Source organism: Oculina patagonica, chromosome 2, assembly GCF_052425735.1.
Source record: "Oculina patagonica isolate OP01 chromosome 2, crgOcupat, whole genome shotgun sequence".
NCBI classification, from domain to species: Eukaryota; Metazoa; Cnidaria; class Anthozoa; order Scleractinia; family Oculinidae; genus Oculina; species Oculina patagonica.
The window spans coordinates 3508354-3530332 of NC_135759.1; the positions used below are offsets into that span (position 1 = coordinate 3508354).

Here is a 21979-nt window from a genome sequence, read left to right on the forward strand (position 1 = left end):
TAAGTTGAAGCAAACATTTATTGCCATTCAGGAATGGATTTGCATTCGATGGAACCGCTCTCGGTACAAAGGCCACCTTGGGACAAAATTCGTTGGTCGCGGTCCTTTTAGGTAGAGTAAGAATTATAGATCAGCTAGGATCGGAACAAGAAATCCTGGCCGTTGTGGGGATGTTCAGAGATGTAGTGGCTTGTCAAAGCCGTAGGTAAGGTGGTGGGTGCCCACGACCCTGGTAGTATATAGAAAGCTGCCATAGGTACAGGCTCCGAATTGTAATTAGCATTACTGAATACGCATTTTTAAAACTTACATCGAGTTTCGTTATAGTGGAAAATGTATTGTTGAATCAGCGAGCTGAATTTTTACTATCCAAAGATATAGAGGGAGGGTAATGGCCAGGCACAGGGCTTTCTAAGCCCGGGGGGGGAGGGGGGGCTCCCATATGAAAGTGACGGGGATGCTCGTCGTCTCGCTTAGGGGTATAAATTTCGGACTTTGGGTCTCGCTTAGGGTGTTGTGGGGAATATGGCAATATTTTTAGCCGCCAGGGTCTCGTTTAGGGTCGCACCCGAAGAAAGAAAACAAATATAAGTTCTTTTTTCCGAATTTTGGTATCATTAAGGGGTCTAAAAAAGCTTGAGCCACGCCCAAATTGGTCTCTTTTAGGGGTTCTTTTACAAATTTCCGACGAGCATCCCCGTCCCTTTAATATGGGAGTACCCCCCGGGTTTCTAAGTCACATACTAGGTCATTTGCTCAGTCACACAACACTTGAGGGAGCTGACATAACTATCATTAGCTCATCACCAAGAACCGATACAGCTCAACTCAATAAGTAACTTAAATTTGCAAGCGAGTATTTTATTTTTCATTAACAAATAAACATATGCTGATGAAAATTCCTTTAAATTTTCTATGAAAATTCCCTATCAACAAGTCTTTTTTTAGTTCTAAATATAATAGTTATGGCTTACTTTATCTTTTGCAACTGCGAAGCGTACTCTTGGTACTCTCTTTTGTAGGTATAGCATATGTGCGATTGTGAACAAACCTTTTTTTACTGAAATTGAACATGTTGCACATTACCATGTACTCTCCGAGATCCTGACTTCATAGAAATAACAAGAGGAAAATAAAAACAAATTTACATTTCACAACTGCAAGCAAAACACTTTTTTTAAGAAATGACACAACGAGTTTAGAACATGTATTGTTCCCACTGGTAACACACGTTTTTATAAATTGGAAATTAAAAAAAAAATGTTACATTCTACTTGATACCATCCGGGTTTGTTGGTTAATGTATTTTTCACGTCTAAAATAGCAGTCACTGTTTTTTTATAAGCACGATCAACGCTCAATGGCTTATTTTAGAAAAACATTTTGTCCATTAACATGATCCACAGAGGAATGACTCCAAACAGGCCAACGGTACCACGAGAGATGCTATTAGCACCATTCCATGGAGGTGTATTTGACACTGCCAGTCTTCGGGCTGAGTCACATGATTTATTAGAGCACAAACTTAACGTCTTGACCCAGACATTGTAGCCATCCACCTGCAGCCGAAGCGTTCCCTTTTTTACGGCTGATGCAAAGTCTTGGATGGTCTGGTCGAAGTCAACGGACGGGATGGGCGCAGTAACGATACCCAGAGCTTTTATGTCTGCCAGAACTATGACGACATCCACGCTACCAAGACCAGCCCAGTTTGCAGTGTAAGCAACCCAGTCCATAACATCTGTATTCCACTTCAAACTACTTGCAATGGCCGAACCAACTCCATCTGCGAAGCGACTCAGGACATCATCTTTTGAATTGGGATTAGATGAACGTTTCTTTCGTCGCATAAGATTTTCTGTATTTAGCTTCAAAAACTTGATCACCCACTTCAAGTTGTATTGAAAACATTTTGCATTCGCTTCGTTCCTCGACAAAGTGCATTTCGTTTCTATGTTCCACAATCCCTTAAAAGTCTCCCAGGCCGTATCTAGCTTAGGGAATGTTCTCTTGATACTCCAGAAGATCTTGAAGTATTCCAAGCAATAAATATCACAAATCGACGGCACGTCATTGTCTGGATTCAAGTAGCATGATGAATAAGAAGTAAGTGCCCTTTCTCTTATCTTGCTACACGTTGGACTGGTTTGAAGGCTCAGCAAACGCCTTATATTTACCTGTTGACACTTTCGTACAGCTGTCATCCATTTCTGCGCGTCTGAGCTTATTCTGACTTTGTGCTCTTCGACCACTCTGCAGAACTTTTCAGCGTATCTTATCACGTAAGCATTGTCTGAAGGTTTGCAAGGCGGATACTTCTTTTCCAAGCAGTTACGATACCAGTAACAGTTATATCCAGACGGGCTGTAGCATTCATCAGGCAGCGTTGTAGCAGGATGGAACTCATATGGATCACAAGAACAGTCGTTTGTCACGGAGCCAGAAGATACGCCATACAGCTCGCCCATGCACGTGAACCAGCAATAGGCTCGAGTGCGGTCTACACAGATACGTGTGTGGTTGCTTTTATGTTGGATATGCTCTGATGTCAGGCAGGTTGCCCACTGATACTGGCTTTCAAATCTCTTGAATTTATGGCACTCGATAGTTCCTGATGGACCTTTATCTCTGTCGCATACCTGGGCTGTCCATCCATTCTGCACTCCAAGAAACAACATGAAAACCAGGAAAATCCACATCTCACTCCGAGTTGGACCTAATGAGAAAAGCAATGGTCAATATTGACTGATAGAAGGAATCATCCACTCCTGGAGTAACCACTCAGAGTTAGTTAAGTTTAAGCTGCAACCCTGGGAAAAACGCAGTTAATTATTATGATGCCAACATTAATTTCTCCCGACATAATTCAGGTTCAAACGGGTGCGCTGCCCTGCTATCGCCTTATCCTTCAACAATGTTGTCGACTAAGAATCATGGCGAAACTCGTGGCATATGGTCTAACCTAGTTCTGCGATGATTGTGTGTTAGCTTAATCTATTTTTTCATCCTTAGGATGCGCGGCGCAGTCGTCATATCACTCGGGTTATTGATTAATTTATACTGGAAAAGAACGGATTCTTACTTTAATACTGAGTAAGTCTAATACGTTTAAGGTGGCTTGCTATAATTTACTTCAAACTATTCTGTCTGCTACCGGAAAGCCTTATTCTTCGGAGGAACGGAAAATGTTGGAAATGCAATACAGCTAGAAAAAACGCACATTTTTACAGTTTTACAAAGATTTAGAATCATGGGCTTTGGTTCTTGATTAATTTAATTAAAAGCGAATAAACCGAGCATGTAATATAAACGCTATTTCTCGTGCACTTCATGTGCAAACAAACCCATTGGCTAAGACTACCAGTTTATAGGCTCATTGGAACGCGATCCAGGTTTTTTTTTTTTTGAATTTATACGTGACAAAGAAAAATCAAGTTATATGGAAGTCTTTCGACAGCAATTTAGTGCCTGCTTAAAAAAACCTAATATAAGCCAGAAAGAAACAATCAAGACAAAATGGAGAAGTGTCGTGCAGATAATTTGCATATTCTTCTTCTCGAAGGGACAAAAAGGATAACACACTTTAAATTTAGAATATAATTAATGAGCCAGCCAGCTGGCTAGTGAGCCAGCGGAGAAAAAACAAAATTTTTGACTTTACACTAATGTCACACAATATGGTGCCCGTCGCTCTGAAAAACGTGCAGATCAACATGAACTTCAAAAGAAATATATCGGATGGCCAGTAGGTATTCGCGTCACACAGACACTCATTAAATAAACATTTTTCACATCTTCATATTATTGATAGAGTATTCAAATTTTCAAAAAATAGAGAGATTATTACACTCGCTGAATGTTCTTACTGATTGCATGCATTTTGGGCTGTAAAGTTAGCAATCCGGACCTTTATCTCGCTATGCCAAGCTAGCCGAAATCCATTTTCGGTGAGACAACGTTTTGCTTTACTTCCTGGTTATCGCCAGCTCCCACATTATCGATTGAATAAAATTCCGTTCCATTCAATGAGTCTATGAGACAAGACAATCAAACAGTAATGTCGAAAGAAAATATTAAGGGCTGTTCAAAACTAACCATAACTGACTGAACCTAATATAAACTCCATCACAAACTGAATGTAGACATTAGAGAGTACATTTAGATCTATCGCATGCAACAAGTTTACAACAAGTCTACGAGACGAATTGTCTAATATAAATCCAGCCCACAAATTTCTTGCGACACATTAAACGTCGTAGGACTTTCAAACATGTTTTTTAGAACCCTACGATTATCCTAGACTCAGACAATAAATGATGAAAGTTATATGCGATATTTACATGACGTAAGCTGCACGAAATATATAGGTCGCTCTATTGTCGTCCGTCCAAAATAAAATTTTTTTAAATTTTTTTTTTTTTCGAACCCGTTTTTTTATATCCCCTTTTTTTCGGGTTTTTTTTTTTTTTTTTTTTTTTTTTAATTTTTTTTTTTTTTTTTTTTCAAGGCAAAAAAATTTACTTTTTTTTTTTTTTTATATAAAACCTTTTTGGGTCCTGCTGCAATATTGTACTGACAGTACCATTCACACAAGGAAATTTGTAAAACCATAGCTGACATATTGTATCAGTGAAGAAAATTTGTAAAGCCATCACTCGGGAGACAACGCCTCGAGCAAGATTTTCCAGCAGATTGGATCGGTTCACGAGCAATTGTTCTCATTGTGGTTGCGAAAAGATTTTTGGAAAATGAGCTACTGCAAAATGTATATACCGCGCATGCAAAAAATAACATACTAATAACGCCTTTATCAAAAACATTTTTCTGCATTTTTGTTGCACTAAAGTAACTCACATATTTAAAACACGATGTAGTAAAACGGCATTTCCTCGTTCCGCCTGAGTTGTACATTTAACTTGTAAGTTTACACACTCTACAATGCCGTACTCACCGAAGCTCGGCTACTGAGAGGAAAAAAGTAGAACAGATCCCAAAGCTGCGACCGTCGGAAAATGCAACGAGGAAGCGATTTGCGAATAGCCGTGTGAAGTGTTTAGTCCCGACGATGCAAAAAAAAATTGAATTTGGGAGGGTGGGGACCGTAGGAGAGCTAACCGATAGGGTCAGATTCTCATAATTTTTTAAAAACGGGAAACTAAACGACAACATAAATTTAAGTGTAATACGCTTTTGTGATGGAAGATCTTTTTTTCGCCGAGATCAAATGTTTTGGACAAACGTTCGCACGATATCCACTGTATAGGCCGTGAAATCACTTTTACTTCCCCATTCTAGAAATACATTATTTTTGGCACCTTATTGACCGTCAATCGCGTAATCGAAACGTGACATGTTTTTGTCGTAGCTCCGATGGCGTCTGAGAGGCATTGATGACAACGTATTGTCTTGAGTCCACATCAGTCCATAAAATCACGGATATTACTGAGAGGAAGAAAAGTAGAACAGACCTCAGTGCTGTGACCGTCAAGAGCAAAATGCAACAAGGACTGAAGCAATCTTGTGACTTGCGGTGCAAAGCCGTTTGAAGTGTTTAGTAGTCCCGTCACGACGTAAAGAGAATCTCAAGTTTAGGGAGGGTGGGGACCGTGGGGAGAACTGACAAAGAGGGTTCAGACTTTCATCATATTTAAGGACGACTTAAATGTTGACTGTAATACGCTTTTGTGATTGGCGATAAGGTTTCTTATCTTTGCTCCGAATCAAATGTTTTGGGTACAAACTTTTCTTGCATTGATACCAACTATTATAGCCTGTGAAATCACTTTTACTTCCTCGATTTCTTAGAAATAGGGTATTTTGTTGACCGTCAATCGGGTTATTGAAAAGTGACATGTTTTTGTCATAGCTTTGATGGCGTCTCTGAGTGGCATTGATGACAACGTATTGTCTTGAGGCCAAATCAGTCCGCAAAAACAAAAAAGCACGGAAGTAAGCAAGGAATCAATCCTTGACAAAGCTGCTGCGCCGATTATTGAGGGTCTAGATAGAGTCTAACTGTTAGCCTACAGTTAGTCAAAATATTAACTTTCAGCTGAGAAATAACGAGTTCACTGATCGCTGAGTCCTGAGATTTGCAATTTTACTGGTAGCTGAGAAATGGGCTGATTGTTTTAACTGTTGAGCTGATAAATGTCCGAAAATGTAAGTAACTACATTTAAGCAACCCATCCAGACCCTCGAAACCCTCGTCATTTATATAAAGTTTTTGGTACTTGGTTTCGTATAATTAATCTGTCTGAGTCTGATTTTGTTTTCAGACGAGTTAAAGCAACGGTGTTTACTGTAATTGCAACGGTTGTTAGAGACACCGTAAAGCCTTCACTGAGAGAATGGCGGGTACATAAGGCATTGTTTTTCCTTCCGTTGGCTGTATATATTGCAACAGACTGCCATATGGTCTAGCGCACTAATTAAATTAAATGCGCAGAGCAATGTTCCTCGGCAATTTAAGCTAAGCGATGTAAACTATTGTGGCTGTGACTTAACTAACGACAGACGCAAACATGAGACACAACCGAATTCACATCAGAAATATGAATTTTTTTAGCATTGCATCAGTGTAGAGAGAGTCCTTTACCTTGACCTTCAGAGGAGTGGAAAATGTTGGAAATGCAATATAGCTAGAAAACATTTTAACCTGAGTTTTACAAAGATTTATACTCGTGAGCTTTGATTCTCGATTAATTTAATTAAAAGTGAATAAACTGAGCATGCAATAGAGGATAAACGTGATACCGAGTAAATGTAGTGTCTATAATACAGGCAGCAAATGCAAGGAATCGTTGGTGTACTTGTAATATTTCGGCATAATTCTATATCATCTCCAGGCTAAGGTGAGAAACAAAAAGCTTAGATTTAAATACTGAAGGATGGTACATTAGCATTAACATGCACATGAAAAAAATACCAAACAAAGACGGTATTGTCAAAAGAATAAGCATAGGTGCTTCCCTGCTAGCTTTTAAACCGTTGTTCAAAGATGGTGCTAAATCAAACGCTTGATATGGTAGGCTTCTTTGTATAGTAATAGATTCCAATTGTCATCGAGCATGCAATATAGACGCTATCTTTGATGCACTTCATGCGCAAACAAACCCATTGCCTAAAGAGTACCAGTTTGTAGGCTCATTCAAACGCGATCTCTTTTTTTCTTAGAATTCATACGTGACAAAAGAAATGAAGCTATGTCGAGGTCGTTCGACAGCAATTTAGTGCCTGCTTAAAAAAAAATATAATAAGCCAACCAGATTATTTAGTTATCAATACTCAGAAACAATTAATCCAGCCCAAAGAGAAGCCTAAATCGCGAATCTAGACAAAACAGAGAAGTTTCATGCAGATAATTTGCAGATTCTTTTTTAAAAGACGAGCTGTTAAAACGTATAGCCAGCAGAGAAAAAGCAAATTTTTTAATTTTACATTAGTGTAACACAACATAGTGCCCGTCACTCCGAAGAACGTGCAGATCAACATGAACTTCAAATCGAAAATGTATCGGATGACTAATAAGTATTCACGTGACACACAAACACTTATAAATGAAAATTTTGTTCCTCTCCATATTTTAGATTGAGTTTTGAAATTTTCATAGAGAAGAGAAATTATAACACTCGCTGAAAGTTATTACTGATTGCATGCGTTTTGGGCTGTAAAGTTAGTAATCCAGACCTCTATCTCGCTATGCCAAGCTAGCCGAAATCTATTTTCTTATAGCTGACAGCATTGTGCTTTACTTCCTGGTTATCACGAGCTCCCACTTAATCTATTTGAACAAAATTTCGTTCCATTCAATGAGCCTTTGAGAGGACACAGTGAAACAATAATATCAAAAAAAAAGTATTAAAAGCTGTACGGAACCAACCATAACTGACAGAAGCTGTTTAACGCTATGCAATCATCAAAAACTGCACAAGGCCCAATGTCGACGTAAGAGGGTACAAGTACTGCATGCAGTGAGTTTACAATAAGTCTACGACACGAATTTTGTAGTGTAAATCCAACTCGCAAATTGTTTGCGGCACTTAAAATGTCGTATAGGACTTTGAAAGATGTTCTTAAAAACCCTACGAGAAGCCTAACATCAGACAATTAATGATGAAAGTTGTTTGGGGTATTTGCATAACGCAAGCTACGCGAGCTACAAGGTCGCGCAGAAGTCTAAATAAAATATGTTGGCTAAAATTCCCTCTATTCCTGCAAAAGAAATCCGAGATCCCTAAATAGCCCCAGTCTTTGCAATTGCGAGGTTCCTTCGTTCAGAGTGGTTGATCACACTTAGTTATTGGATCAATCTATTCAAAATATGTGGTCTATATTTGTAGACATCAGAAGCTGCTTTTAGAGTCAAACAAGGCAAACATAAAATTTCCTTAGCAACGACTGCGATGGTCTATTTCGATCATTGCATGAACTATAAAACCCTTTTTGGTGTTTCGCTGTGCTGCAATATTGTAATAAAACAGAACCATTCACAGAAGGCAATCAGTTGTAAAGCCATAGCTGACATTGTATTGGTGGAGAAAATTTGTAAAGCCATCCTGAGGGAAACACTGAATGCCTCGAGCAAGATTTTCCTGCAGATTGGATCGGTTAACGAGCAATTGATCTCATTGTGATTGCGAAAATATTTTGGGGAAATGAGCTACTGTAAAATGTGTATACCGCTCATGCAAAAGATAACAGACTGACGCCTTTATCGCGGACATTTGCTGCAGCTTTGTTGCACTATAAAAAGCAACTACGTAACACATTTCAAACATAATGTCGTAAAACGGCATTTCGTAGGTCAAGTTGTACATTTAACTTTAGTTTACACACTCTACAATGCTGTACTCACCGAAGCTCGGCTACTGAGAGGAACAAAAGTAGAACAGATCCCAAAGCTGCGACCGTCTGGAGGAAAACGCAACGAGGAAGCAATCTTGCGAATAGCCGTGTGAAGTGTTTAGTAGTCCCGTTACGATGCAAAGAAAATCTTGAGTCTTGGGAGGGTGGGGACCGTGGGGAGAGCTAACCAATAGGGTTCAGATTTTCTTCACATTTAAGGAACGGAAATACTAAACGACAACATAAATATTGAGTGTAATACTCTTTTGTGATGGGAGATAACTTTTCTTTTTTCGCTCGAGATCAAATGTTTTGGTACAAACGTTTCTTGCATCGATACCCACTATTATAGGCCGTGAAATCACTTTTACTTCCTCCATTTCTTAGAAATACATTATTTTTTTGGCACTTAATATAATTGACCGTCAATCGCGCAATCAAAACGTGACATGTTTTTGTCGTAGCTCCGATGGCGTCTGAGAGGCATTGATGACAACGTATTGTCTTGAGTTCACATCAGTCCACAAAATCACGGATATTACTTATAAATAAAAGGGAAGTAAGTAAAGTTCGTTGGTAGTCCTGTTCAGGGTTAAAGCAAGAAGTATGGACCAGCGTAGGACGAAAAATCCTGGTCGTTGTGGAGATGTTCAGAGATGTGGTGGCTAGTCAGGGTCGTAGGCAACGAGGAAGGTGGAGGGTGCGATTGGTGCGTCCGCACCCCCTCCGGCTTCAACGCACCCCCCCGCCCCACCCCCCAAAGGCCGAAAAGGTCCGCCCAATCTGGAAGTGAGGGTTAAAATGAACCTCAGAGTACATAAAATGTGGACTGCTACAACTTGATTTTTCAAAATGTCCCCTAGACACTGCCGCCTTCGGTGCTTGCACCCACCCATACAAAATCCTGCCTACGGCCATTCTAGTACATAGAGAACCTTCCGCAGGAAGAAGTTCCGGATCGTAGTTATTATTACCCTGGACGCATTTTTGAAACTTACATCGAGTCCCATTATGGTGAAAGATGTATTGTGAAATCAAATCTTAAACCACTGATCATTTACAGCTGTACGCAAACCGCTTTAATTTTACATGTAAAAAGAGCGCATATAGTTTGGCCCAGCTATTTACACAAGCTTTTATATATTAGAAATGAAAACAAAAACACTAATGTCACACCGACTTCTTGCTACCGTACGGGCTTGGTTATTGTAATTCTCAGTCACGCTTACTATAAAAGTCACTAGCTATAGCTTGTTCATAAACACAATAGACACAAAAAATGACCTCATATTAGAAAAACAGTTTGTCCATCAACAGGATAAACGCAATAATGACTCCACACAGGCCAATGGTACCATGGGAGCTCCCAGTACCACCATTCCTTGGAGGCTTTTTTGAAACTGCCAGTTTCCGGGTTTTGTCACACGATTTATCATAGCACAAACTTAAAGACTTGACCCAGACATTGTAGCCATCCACTTGCAGCCGAAGCGTTCCTTTTTCTACAGCTGAAACAAAGTCTTGGATGGTCTGGTCGAAGTCAATTGACGCGATGGGAGCAGTGACGATACCCAGAGCTTTTTTGTCTGCCAGGACAATGACGATGTCTAAGTTTCCAAGACTAACCCAGTTCGCAGTATAAGCAAACCAGTCCATAACATCTGGATTCCATTTCAAACTTCTTGCAATGGCCGAACCAACGTCATCTGCGAAGCGACTCAGAACGTCAACGTTTGAGGTGGGTTCCGATGAACGCCTCTTACGCCGCATGAGATTTTCTGTATTGAGCTTCAAGAATTTGATTACACCCAGTGAACTTCGTCGAAAGCATTCGTCAATCTCTTGGATCTTGTGCGAAGGGCATTTGGTTCCTATGTTCCACAGTCCTTTGAGAGTCTCCCAAGCTGTATCTAGCTTAGTGAATGACCCCCTGATAGTCCAGAAGATTTTGATGTGTTGCCAGCAATTGAGGTCACAAATCGACGGCCCGCCATAGTCTGGATTCAAGTAGCATTTCGTGTATGAATCAAGTGCTTTTTCTCGAATCTGGTTGCACGTTGGATCGGCCGGAAGTCTCAGCAAAGGTAATGTAGCAGTGACCTGTAGACACTTTCCAGCAGCGTCCAACCATCTCTGCGCGTCAGAACTAAATTTAACCTTCTCTTCTTCAAAAACTCTGCAGAATCTTTCAGCAAATCTTATGACATAAGCATTGCCTGACGGTTTGCAAGGATACTTCTTTTCCAGGCAGGTGCGATACCAGTAACAGTTAACTCCAGATGGGCTGTAGCACTCCTGACGCAAAGATGAAGTAGGAGAGGTCCCGTACGGATCACAAGAACAATCCTCTGTCACGAAGCCAGACGGCTTTCCATGAATGTCGAGCATGCACTGATACCAGCAATAGTTTCGAGTGCGATCACAAACATAATCGTGCCCCCTGTCACGGATATAGGCTTTTGCCAGGCAAGTTCCCAATTGATACTGGCTTTGGTATCCCGTGACTTTAAGGCACTCGATAGATCCTGATGGCCCTTTATCTTTATCACATTCCTGGGCTGTCCATCCACTCTGTACCCCAAGAAACAACATGAAAGTCGGCAAAACCCACATCTCACTTGGAGTAAGACCTAAAAAGGGAAGCAATGGCTGAAATCATTTCATCACTATAACCTGATAGCGGGGAATCATTAACTCCTAAAGAAACCCCTTCAATTTAGATGGAGATCATTAATTCATTTTTAGATAACAACCTTCAACCCTCGGCAAAACTGTGATGACGCTTACTTTCTTCCCGACATATATTTTAGATTGGAAGGAATGCATTGCTTCACAAGGTTGACTTCAACTAACAATCATGTCTCGTGCACCGAGATAAGCTGTGCTTGTGTAAGAATAGGTATAGGTATAGGTAAATTGTTACAATTCTTACAGCGAGAGGTACAGCGTATATGTCTATATACCTTCTACCTATCCACTTTGACTATCCACCTGTACCTTTACCTCCACTTATACCTAAACCAATACCCTATACAGTATAGTATAACCATACCTACATCTATACCTATCAGGTACGGCGGAGCAATTTTCCAAGTGGGGGGGGGGGGGGGACTGACTAGTGACTTGAAGTGGTGGGGGGGGGGGGGGGTTAAAAGACTTTTCTTTTAGTAAAGTCTGGGGGGGGGGGCCCCGGCTCGGGCGTGCCTGCCTATACCCTATACAGTATAGTATACCTATAACTAATACCTATACGTATACCTCTATAACGGGGCATATTTCGGTGCACTATCTACTGTCAGTCTAATAGGGGCTTTTGCGGTAGCTTGCTATAACTTACTTCAAAACTGTAGAAAGCAATTGTCTATGTGTGCTAATTAGAAAGCCTTCACATTCGGAGGAATGGACTATATGTTGTACAAAAATGGCCGATTGATTAAACCGCACACTTTCACAGTTTAACAAACATTTATTACAGGAATGGAATTTTGATTTAGATAAACCTCTTTGGATTAAAAAGCGAATTCTCTTTTTTCCAATTGCCCATAATATTTGTTTGCCCCCAAATTGAAACTATTGTTTTCAAATTCTCTTGGGAGGACGCACAAACAAGGAAAAGAGGAAAAACGGGATTGGAAAATAGAGAATAGAGCAAGAATTTTAATCTGTGAATCACTTCATGCACATGCATCCTTTTATGAAAGGTTTATTCAAATGTAACCTCTAATAGAAAGTTACGTGACAAAGAATTTAGTGCCTGCCTAAAACAATAAATTAAGCCACCATTATTTAAGGTTATCATATTCAAAATAAGAAAAAAATTATCCAGCCCAAAGAGTAACCTCAATCGCGAATCCAAGCTAATCTAGACAAAATATGATCAAATAAAGCTGCTTCGTACAGATTATTTGACGATCTTTCTCCTTGTAGGAAAAAGGAAAACAAACGAAAATACAGAAGGGGTATCACAGAGAATATGAGCTGTTACAACTTATAGCCAGAAGAGAAAAAGCAGAATGTTTAATTTTACACAAGTGTGACACAACATAATGCCCTTTATGAGTAAAGGACATGCAGATCGACATGAGCATAAATCAAAATGTATCGGATGACTGACAGGTATTCACGCGGTACAAACACTTATTTAATAAAAAAATTTTTGCCTATCCATATTTTGGATTTAGTATTGAAATTTTCGCAAAGAAGAGAGATTATGACACCCGCTGAAAGGTCTAACTGATTGTACACAATTTGGCCGTAAAGCTAGTAATGTGGATCTCTCGCTACGCAAAGCTAGGCGAAATCCATTTCCTTAGAGACAGCTTTGTGCTTTACTTCCTGGTTATCACGAGCTGCCACTTTATCGATTGAACAAAATTCCGTTCGATTCGATGACTCTATGAGACGAAATAGTGAAAACTAATTCACTCCTTTTTTGTGTAAGAAGATATTTAATAATAATATCGGGGCTGAAATTTGCGAAATTTAAAAATATTTGACTAATAATTCTGAGGCTGAGATATTGAAAAGAATATAACTGTGTGATGAAAATGTGTAAATACAACACAATTTCTGTTTTTTTTTTTAACTTAACAGTATAAAATTGTTCCTTTCTCTTCATGGAAAAACTAGCCAAAAAAACAACAAAAGCAGTGCTAGTCGAATGTTTCATGCTATTAACATTTCTGCACAAACACATGCAATTGATACCCCAATAAATCCTAAGACGGAAATACCATAAGCAATAATCTAAGAATATTCACAAGAATATTTTAAGCTTTAAATCGGCAGGAAAATAAGAATATTCAGTCTGGGCCAGAAGAAACAGAATGCCTAAAAAAAGAGTATAAAGTGTTGTTCAGACCTGCAAATAATTAAATGTGAGGGTTATTTACTCTTTGCGATGACAATCCCAACATGGCTGCGAAGAAGACTAGTACTTCTGCCGCAAGCAAATTCAACCCGCAAATTGCTTGCGACACTTAAAATGTCGTAGAACTTTCAAACATGTATTTTAAAAAAAACCTTACGGATCCTAGCCTCAGTCAATGCTCAATGATGAAAAGTTGAATGCGATGTTTGCAAAATGCGAGCTGCGTGAGTACAAAGGCCACTTGGTTGCCGTGATGCTCCAAATTTCGTTCCGTCTAAATAAAATACCGGTATGTTGACTGAAATGCCCTCTATTCTTGAAACAGAAGCACGAGAACACAAAATAACGCCCAGTCATTGCAATCGCGAGGTTCCTTCGTTTAGACTGGTTGATCACACTTAGTTATTAGATCAATCTATTCAAAATATGTGGTCTTCAATTTGTAGACATCAAAAGCTGCAGCTGCCTTAAAGCCAGACAAGGCAAACATAGGTCAGTGCCTTAGCAACGGCTGCGATGGTCTTTTTCGATCATTGCATGAACTATAAGACCCTTTTTGGTGTTTCGCTGTGCTGCAATAATATTGTAATAACAGTACCATTCACAAGGGGAAAACGGTTGTGAAGCCATAGCTGACATTGTATCAGTGGAGAAAATTTGTAAAGCCATCCTGCGGGAGACAATGCCTCGAGCAAGATTTTCCAGCAGATTGCTTTTTTCTTGTATCGGTTCAATAACAACTGTTCTCACTGTGGTTGCGAATAGATTTTGAGAAAATGAGCTACTGCAAAATGTATTTAATTACCGCTCATAGTCATCCATAACATAACAGACTAACGCCTTTATCACAGAAATTTGCTGCAACTTCGTTGCATTAAAGTAGAAACCAAACGTAACCAACATATTGCAAACAATAACGTCGTAAAACGGCATTTCATAGCTCATGTTGTACATTTAACTTTAGTTTACACACTCTACAATGCTGTACTCACCGAAGCTCGGCTACTGGGAGTAACAGAAGTAGAACAGATCCCAAAACTGCGACCGTCAGGAGAAAAATGCAACGAGGAAGCGATCTTGCGACAAGCCGTGTGAAGTGCTTAGTCCCTTAACGATGCAAAGAAAAGCTCGAGTTTTGGGAGGGTGGGGACCGTGGGGAGAAATGGCCAAAAGGGTTCAAATTTTCATCATATTTTAGGAAGGGTAAAACTAAACGACAACTAAATATAATATTTCGCCCGAATCAAATGTTTTGGGAACAAACGTTTCTTGCATCGATACCCACTGTTATAGGCCGTAAAATCACTTTTACTTCCTCGATTTCTTAGAAATACAGCACTTTATTTTTGTTGACCGTCAATCGCGTAATTAAAAAGTGACATGTTTTTGTCATAGCTTTGATGGCGTCTGAGAGGCATTGATGACAACGTATTGTCTTGAGGCTAAATCAGTCCGCAAAATAAAATACAAAAAATACGGAAGTAAGCAAGGAATTAATCCTCGACAAAGCTGCTGTGCCGGTCATTGAGGGTCTGGATAGGGTTTAATTTTTAACTAAGAGTTCGTCAAAATATCAAAATTCAGCTGATAAAAATGACACTTTGTTCATCTGATTGCTGAGATCTGAGACCTGCAAAATTTACCATTTAGCTGAGAAATGGGCTGATTTTTTAAGTGATAGCTTTTAGCTTTCCGAAAAACGTACCTTATTCTTACAAATTTTCGCGTGTACTAATTTTCGCGATTTTCGCGATTTCCAAACCTATTCATTTACGTGAGGGCTGCATTGAATCGCGCTGCAGGAAGATCACCGACTCGATTGCTCCTGAATAAAGGATGTTCGAGTACGGAAAATTCATCGTAGTGGAAAAAAAATGAGATTTGAACAAATTTGTATTCTTTATTTTTTTACATAAAGTCAAGGCATGATAACGTCAAGCTTTATATCTTTTTACAATCCTAAGCAAAATAACTGATTTGCTAACATGTTTACATCCTTGCTGTCACCCAATTCAGATCGTGACGATTCGTTAAGAAGTTACAATTGTACAATGTGTCCAACTCAAGTGAGTATGTATGAACAAAGCAATACATTCTCGAATAAATTATAACATGATCTAAATTAGGTGGAAAGTTTAGTTGAATCCGTCTCATGAGCGTAAGATAGGAAAGTGAATTATCTATTGTAGGAAAAGTCTACTGAATGGCAAGGGCTGTTATTTTTACAAAAGGAAAACAAAATCATAACACTATGTTGCATACTACTTGCTTTTGTCCGGGTTTGGTGAATGCATTTTCCACGCTTCCTATAAAAAAGTGTCTAGTTTTCTCATAGTGATCAACACAATAACGACTCCATGTTAGAATAACAGTTTGTCCGTCAACATGATGAACACAGCAATAACTCCACACAGGGCACCACTACCGTGAGCGATATTAGCAGCGCCATTCCAATTTGAAGGCTTTTCTGAAACTGCCAGTGGCCGTTTTGGAGGATTGTCTGAAACCGCCAGCGTCTGGGTGCTGTCACAAAATTTATCAGAACATGAAGCCAAAGACTTGATCCAGACATTGTAGCCATCGACCTGCAAGTAAAGAGTTCCTTTTTCTACGGCTGAGGCGAAATCTTGGATGGTTCGGTTGAGGTTAATCGACGGGGTGGACGTAGTATTGATCCCAAGGGCCTTTTTGTCTGCCAAGACCAAGACGATGTCCAAGTACTCAATGCCATCCAAACGTTCAGGGTAGGCAAACCAGTCCATAACATCCGTGTTCCACTTTAAGGCACGGCACTTGCAATCTCTGAACCGACTCCATCTGCGAACCGACTTTGGACATCAGCCTCTGGAAGGGAATCAGTGGAACGCCTGTTTCGTTGGAAGAAATTTTTTATTTTGAGTTTTATGGATCTAGTCACCTCATTGTATGTTTGGTTAGCATATCTGACAGTACAGTTGGTCCCTGTTACCAACAGTCCTTTCAAAGACTTCCCTGGTGTGTCTAGCTTGACAAAAGCCCCTTTGATGATCCAGAAGATCTTTAAGAATTGAGAATAATCAAGATCGCATATCGACGGCACGCCTTTATCTGGGTCCAAATAGCACGGCTCGTGAGAGTCAAATGCCTTCTCTCGTAATTTTTCGCACGATGGGTATTCCCATCTGCGTAGCAAAGGTGTTAGAGTGACCTGTAGACACTTACGGACGCCATCTACCCATTTCTGTCCATCTTCGCTGAATAAGGAATATCGCTCGTCATACAACTTGCAAAACTTCTCAGCGTATTTTATTGCGTAAGCATTGCTGGTTGCTTCACAAGGATACTTCTTTTCCAAGCAGTCACGATACCAGTTGCAGGAATTGCCAGGTGGACTGTAACATTCCTGGGGAAGAGGAAGCTGGGTGGTGTTGACCCCGTCTGGATGGCAGGAACAATCTTCTACAACTGAGCCACTTTCTTTGTCATGTACCTCAATCATGCACTGGTACCAGCAATAGGTTGCAGAGGGGTCCAAACAGATGTGTTTGTGGCCGCTTTTTTGTTGGATGTAGTCATTTGTCAGGCAGGTTGCCCACTGATATTGATCATAGTTTTGGGGCAATGAAACGCATTCGCTAAGTCCTACTGGACCCACATCCCTGTCACACTGTGCGGCCAATCCACTCTGCACCACAAACAGCAACAGGAAAGTCAGCATCCACATCTTACTCCAAGCTGGACCTGTAAGCTGTTTAACACACAAAAAAAAACTAAAATAAGAAGGGTAATGCAATCACTTAATTAATTATTTTTGTTTTGATACATTTAGCGGCAGGATAGAATTAACCTACTCGAGTAACCAATTATTGTGATTCAATACGGAAATACAAGGACTGGAAAACAAGACTGACATCCGTATTCCATCAGTTGACAGTTATTTGAAGAGAAAAGTCAGTCTCTGTGTTTTTGATTGTCTACTTGGAAATGCGTGTACTCCTTTTAAGAACTATTTTAAAAGAGTTAATCACAGTATCAATACTGGGAACAGATTTTCCTCTATCGAACTGCCGAAAATGAAGCTAGAGTTTAATTTGGCCGTCGGAGTTTTTCGTTTTTAGGAGCCTCCGTTTTTAGCGGAGCTCCACAGCGGCCCGAAGGGCCGCAGAGCGAAGCCCCATACCCATAGAAATTCACAGAAATAGGAAAACCATGAACTTGAGTTTTCGTGGTCATCATGGCTAGCGGCATGGCTCGCGGGCGCGTACGTACGGCGTACGTACGGTGTCGCGCACTTCAGAAATAGATAAACCCTCACCTATTTGTTACTGGGCATCCACGTTATGGTCAATTGACAGCTGTCAGTACAAGGTATCCGCTGACCAGTATCACGTGATCATATTGCGGACTCAGGTGTATAACTCATCGAGGTAACGCGTTTTTATAAAGTTTACCGCTGACCGAAAAATGTTTTTCTATTGGATTGCGGGCTCATTAACTATATTTTATGCCTACGGTCAGTGACTTCAGATATTTAAATAAAGGGCAAAGTAAATAACTGGGGAGCTCCGCTTTTAGGCTTGGCTAAATCTATTTAATAACAGTTTACCGTCGGACATGAGAAATCTGAACTCTAGGCTTCTATTTAAACAAAAAGTTAATTAAAGAACATTTTTATTTGTAATTTTTATTCATAACCTTTTATATGTTCTTGACCATTGTAGTTTTAACATTTTTAAACTTTTTTAAACTTCCATTTTTTTTTTGTATTTTTACCTTTTTAAATTTTTAAAATCTTATAGGACCCCTAAGATAACAGTACTCTCAAGTACTGATGGGTTAATCATGTTAAAATATTCGTTATTATTATTATTATTATTATTATTATTATTATTATTATTATTATTATTATTATTATTTTTATTATTATTAATAGAGGATATTACATGGTTGCTTGGAGATATGAAATTTATCTTCGAGTGTTCAAATCGATATCTCACGAGTGAGCGCAGCGAACGAGTGGGATATTGATTTGAACACGAGATTTGTTTGAGAGATCTGTTTATTATATAAACCTACTAATTACGATGTTTTTGACGATTTTCCGAAGATTGCCGACCATTTTCCGAAGATTTCCGAAGATTTGCAAAATGTTGTCCGAAGGTCGTACGAATGTTTCCGAACATTTTCCGAACTTTCCCGAAAATTCCAAAGATATCCGAAGATTGCCGAAGATTGCCGAGGAAGATCCGAAGATGTTTCGACTTAATATCGATTTACTTTGGCTCATTCAGCATTGAAACAGGGCAAACTTGTCAGAAATTGTTTCGAAATCGATATCTTTATATGTGAAAATAACATGTTATTTTCACGTGTGAAAATATGATTTTTTCGCGCGAAAGATTTCCTGGTATTTCACTGATGTTTATATAATAATTATTATTAAGCTGTGTTGTAGTCGGGTACTTACTTGACCGAATAGGGAGTTAATACACAAATTAAAAGCTATGCAGTAAACATTTTCGATCTGGGCTGATGAAACTGTGCATATTTTTGCGTTAAAAATAAACCAATGTTTAGTTTTTAGTTCTTTGGAGGGGGCATTTATTTTTAAAAGGAAATATTCAGGCCCGAAGGCATATCAAATATACATGCTATGCATATGCATGCAAAGTCATGCATGCACAAGAGTCCAGCCTAAAGATCTCGTTCAGTACAAAGCATGCATGCAAATGTGTGTCTTCTAGAATGCAAAACACTAAGACTCAGAATTAAAAAGTGGTGTAACCAGGAAGAAGACCGGCTACGAAACAAGAAGCAACAAGTTCCTCACTCTCTTGTCACAGATCACCAATGACCAAATACAATACAGAAAAATGCAAAAAATGTATTGTATCAGTATGATAAAAAACGCGCTGATCAACATGGACTTCGATGTTGTTCGTGAAAAACGTCTCAGATGATCATAAATTCGACAATTGGTACTATTAAACTTCATTTAAATCCTTTGTCAATACTGTAGCCTGTCCGGTCTAGGCTCTCAATGTCCCAAGGTCAAACCCATTCCTTTTAGATACCGCTGTAGATTAATTTACTGCGAATTATCGCAAACGTCTACATAATATAAGTGAGTCATAGATAACTTAGTTACTCCACTGACTCGATTATGAAATGATGTCTTCCGCTAAAGCTAACTTAAAGCTGAAAGGAGTGAGTAGGTCTTTGAAACTGACCGTGCAGCAAATTCTAAAACCGAAAGGAATTACAAACAGCAAGTTTAATAAAGTTTAAGAAACAGAACTACTTCAAGATGTAAATTCCACTGAAAATTCAACAGACCAACGCCTTCTCGCAAACATTTGCTGCAAAGGCCGCTAACGTTTACATATCGTAAAGGAATTGGTGACAAAACTTATCTAGATATTGCGTTCATTAAACATACTCTAAATACTATACTCACCAAAGATTGTCTACTGGGAGAAACAGACAAATAACAGATCCCAAAGCTTCGACCGCCAGGGGGTAAATGTTCGAAGTAAGCGACCTTACGACTAGTGAATAGTGGATGGTAATTACACGCGTTGAAAATACAGTTGAATCCCGATAACTCGAACCTCCCGCTAACTCGAACATTTTCCGACTCCCCTCCAGGGACCTGTTTCTCGAAGGTCCCGAAAAGTTTTCGCACCCGAAGAGAAATAGCAAAATTTCAAACCTTATAATTACAGAGCTACACACTTGCAATATGAGGGTTTTGGCGCAAATCCAAAAAAATGCGTTCGGGGCTTCGCCTGGCTCGCCTGCCGGCTTCGCCATTCTCGCCCCTCACTGTTTTTTTGGATTTGCGTCCAAAACCCTCATATTGCAAGTGTGTCGGGGTTAGATGACAGCCTTTCAACCCATGCACATGTATCTAGGCAAAGGCACCCTTTTAACACTTGTTGAGGACTGTCCTAAAACAAGTGGCCCCCGCCAAGCCCCAAAGAACAGGCGCGCCAGAATTATTTTTCAATTGAACAAATGCTCTTATTGAGTAAACGAAGATGGGAAGAGGGAGAACTGGAGAAATTAACTTGAATGTAAAGAAAAACTTGAAAAGATCTCATGGAAAAGCGTTTACAACATACAAAAAAACAAAAGAAAATGAAAAACAAATAACAATCTTTTTAACAGACGAGCTGATTGAAAAATTAAAAAAATTAGACAGCAGTGTTGTCGCAAACGTTTTAACAAGCTAAACAAAACTTGCACGCTCCGGTGAGTGCATAAATTATCGAGTAACACAGGAAGTCATTGTTTACCCTGTGCCAATTGCGTGGGAAACCCCCTTGACGTAATCTAATTCTTTTTTTTTTTTCATTTTGAATATTTTTAGCCGGAAAACAACTCAAACTCTTTGTATGTGTGTTGTAAGAGCTATGATTTATTCAACAACAATATTTAATTTGACTAACATGTAAATATACCGTGAAATATTGAGCTAAGAACTTTCTAGCACATAAAAGAACAATATAAGGTCACGGTATTTTTATTCACCAGGCGTCATTACTATTTTTAGTTAATAGGTTATTTCCCGATGTAATGACGTCTTTTGTGACCAATCACAGTTAAAATTATAACTTTATATTATTCACATAAGCTTTTTTGTATTACACAAGCAAGTATGGCCGATGTATAAAGACGTTTATCAAACCTTCATTGAAAAAGAAGCAAAGACACAGCTTACGGACATGAATCATTTGGAAACGACAAACGAGGATCCGATTTTAATATTTCATATCAGCTATTCGTGCCGAAGCAATAATTACGGACAAAAATCAGATGCTTGGTCGTGAAGTTTGATCGCAAGGTTAAGTATATCGGATGCTTGAAGACGTTTATCAAACCTTTCTATATCAAAAATTAAGAAGTTTTAACTCAGTTTATCGACATAAATCATTTGTAGATGTCTAACGATGGGATGATACAACTTTAGCGTTTGCTAAACTTGACCAAAATTATCTTAGTCACAGGCAACATCACATGCCAAATGGGTTACGGCGTAACCCGAATTGACAAAATTATCTTAGTCACAGGCAACATCACATGCCAAATGGGTTACGGCGTAACCCGAATTGACAAAATTATCTTAGTCACAGGCCTTAAAAACGTCATCACATTGGAATGCCAATGGGTTACGGCGTAACCCGAATTGACAAAAACTTGCAAGTTTACAAGCTTAAAATATTCTGACGTTGTCAAGGAACAATTTACCTTTGTTACCGCGGCCATGAGATGTCCGCCGTT

General features: G+C 39.3%; 3 protein-coding genes and 1 pseudogene across 4 annotated transcripts in view; 1 reads left to right on the top strand and 3 right to left on the bottom strand.

Moving 5' to 3' along the window:
• LOC144642710 (uncharacterized) overlaps positions 1-21979 on the top strand; it is a 126845-nt gene that overhangs the window by 9071 nt on the left and 95795 nt on the right. The window lies entirely within an intron of this gene.
• LOC144642656 (uncharacterized) lies at positions 846-9714 on the bottom strand. The gene is made up of 2 exons (XM_078501679.1): positions 8858-9714; positions 846-2716 (listed from the first exon to the last, which is right to left on the bottom strand). The coding sequence occupies exon 2, from the start codon at positions 2697-2699 to the stop codon at positions 1371-1373; it is 1329 nt and encodes a 442-aa protein (XP_078357805.1). The 5' UTR covers positions 2700-2716; positions 8858-9714; the 3' UTR covers positions 846-1370.
• LOC144642657 (uncharacterized) lies at positions 9904-15233 on the bottom strand. The gene is made up of 2 exons (XM_078501680.1): positions 14710-15233; positions 9904-11477 (listed from the first exon to the last, which is right to left on the bottom strand). The coding sequence occupies exon 2, from the start codon at positions 11458-11460 to the stop codon at positions 10138-10140; it is 1323 nt and encodes a 440-aa protein (XP_078357806.1). The 5' UTR covers positions 11461-11477; positions 14710-15233; the 3' UTR covers positions 9904-10137.
• LOC144641713 (uncharacterized) lies at positions 15620-20365 on the bottom strand (annotated as a pseudogene). The gene is made up of 2 exons (XR_013568608.1): positions 20154-20365; positions 15620-17444 (listed from the first exon to the last, which is right to left on the bottom strand). The product of XR_013568608.1 is annotated as an uncharacterized LOC144641713 (transcript).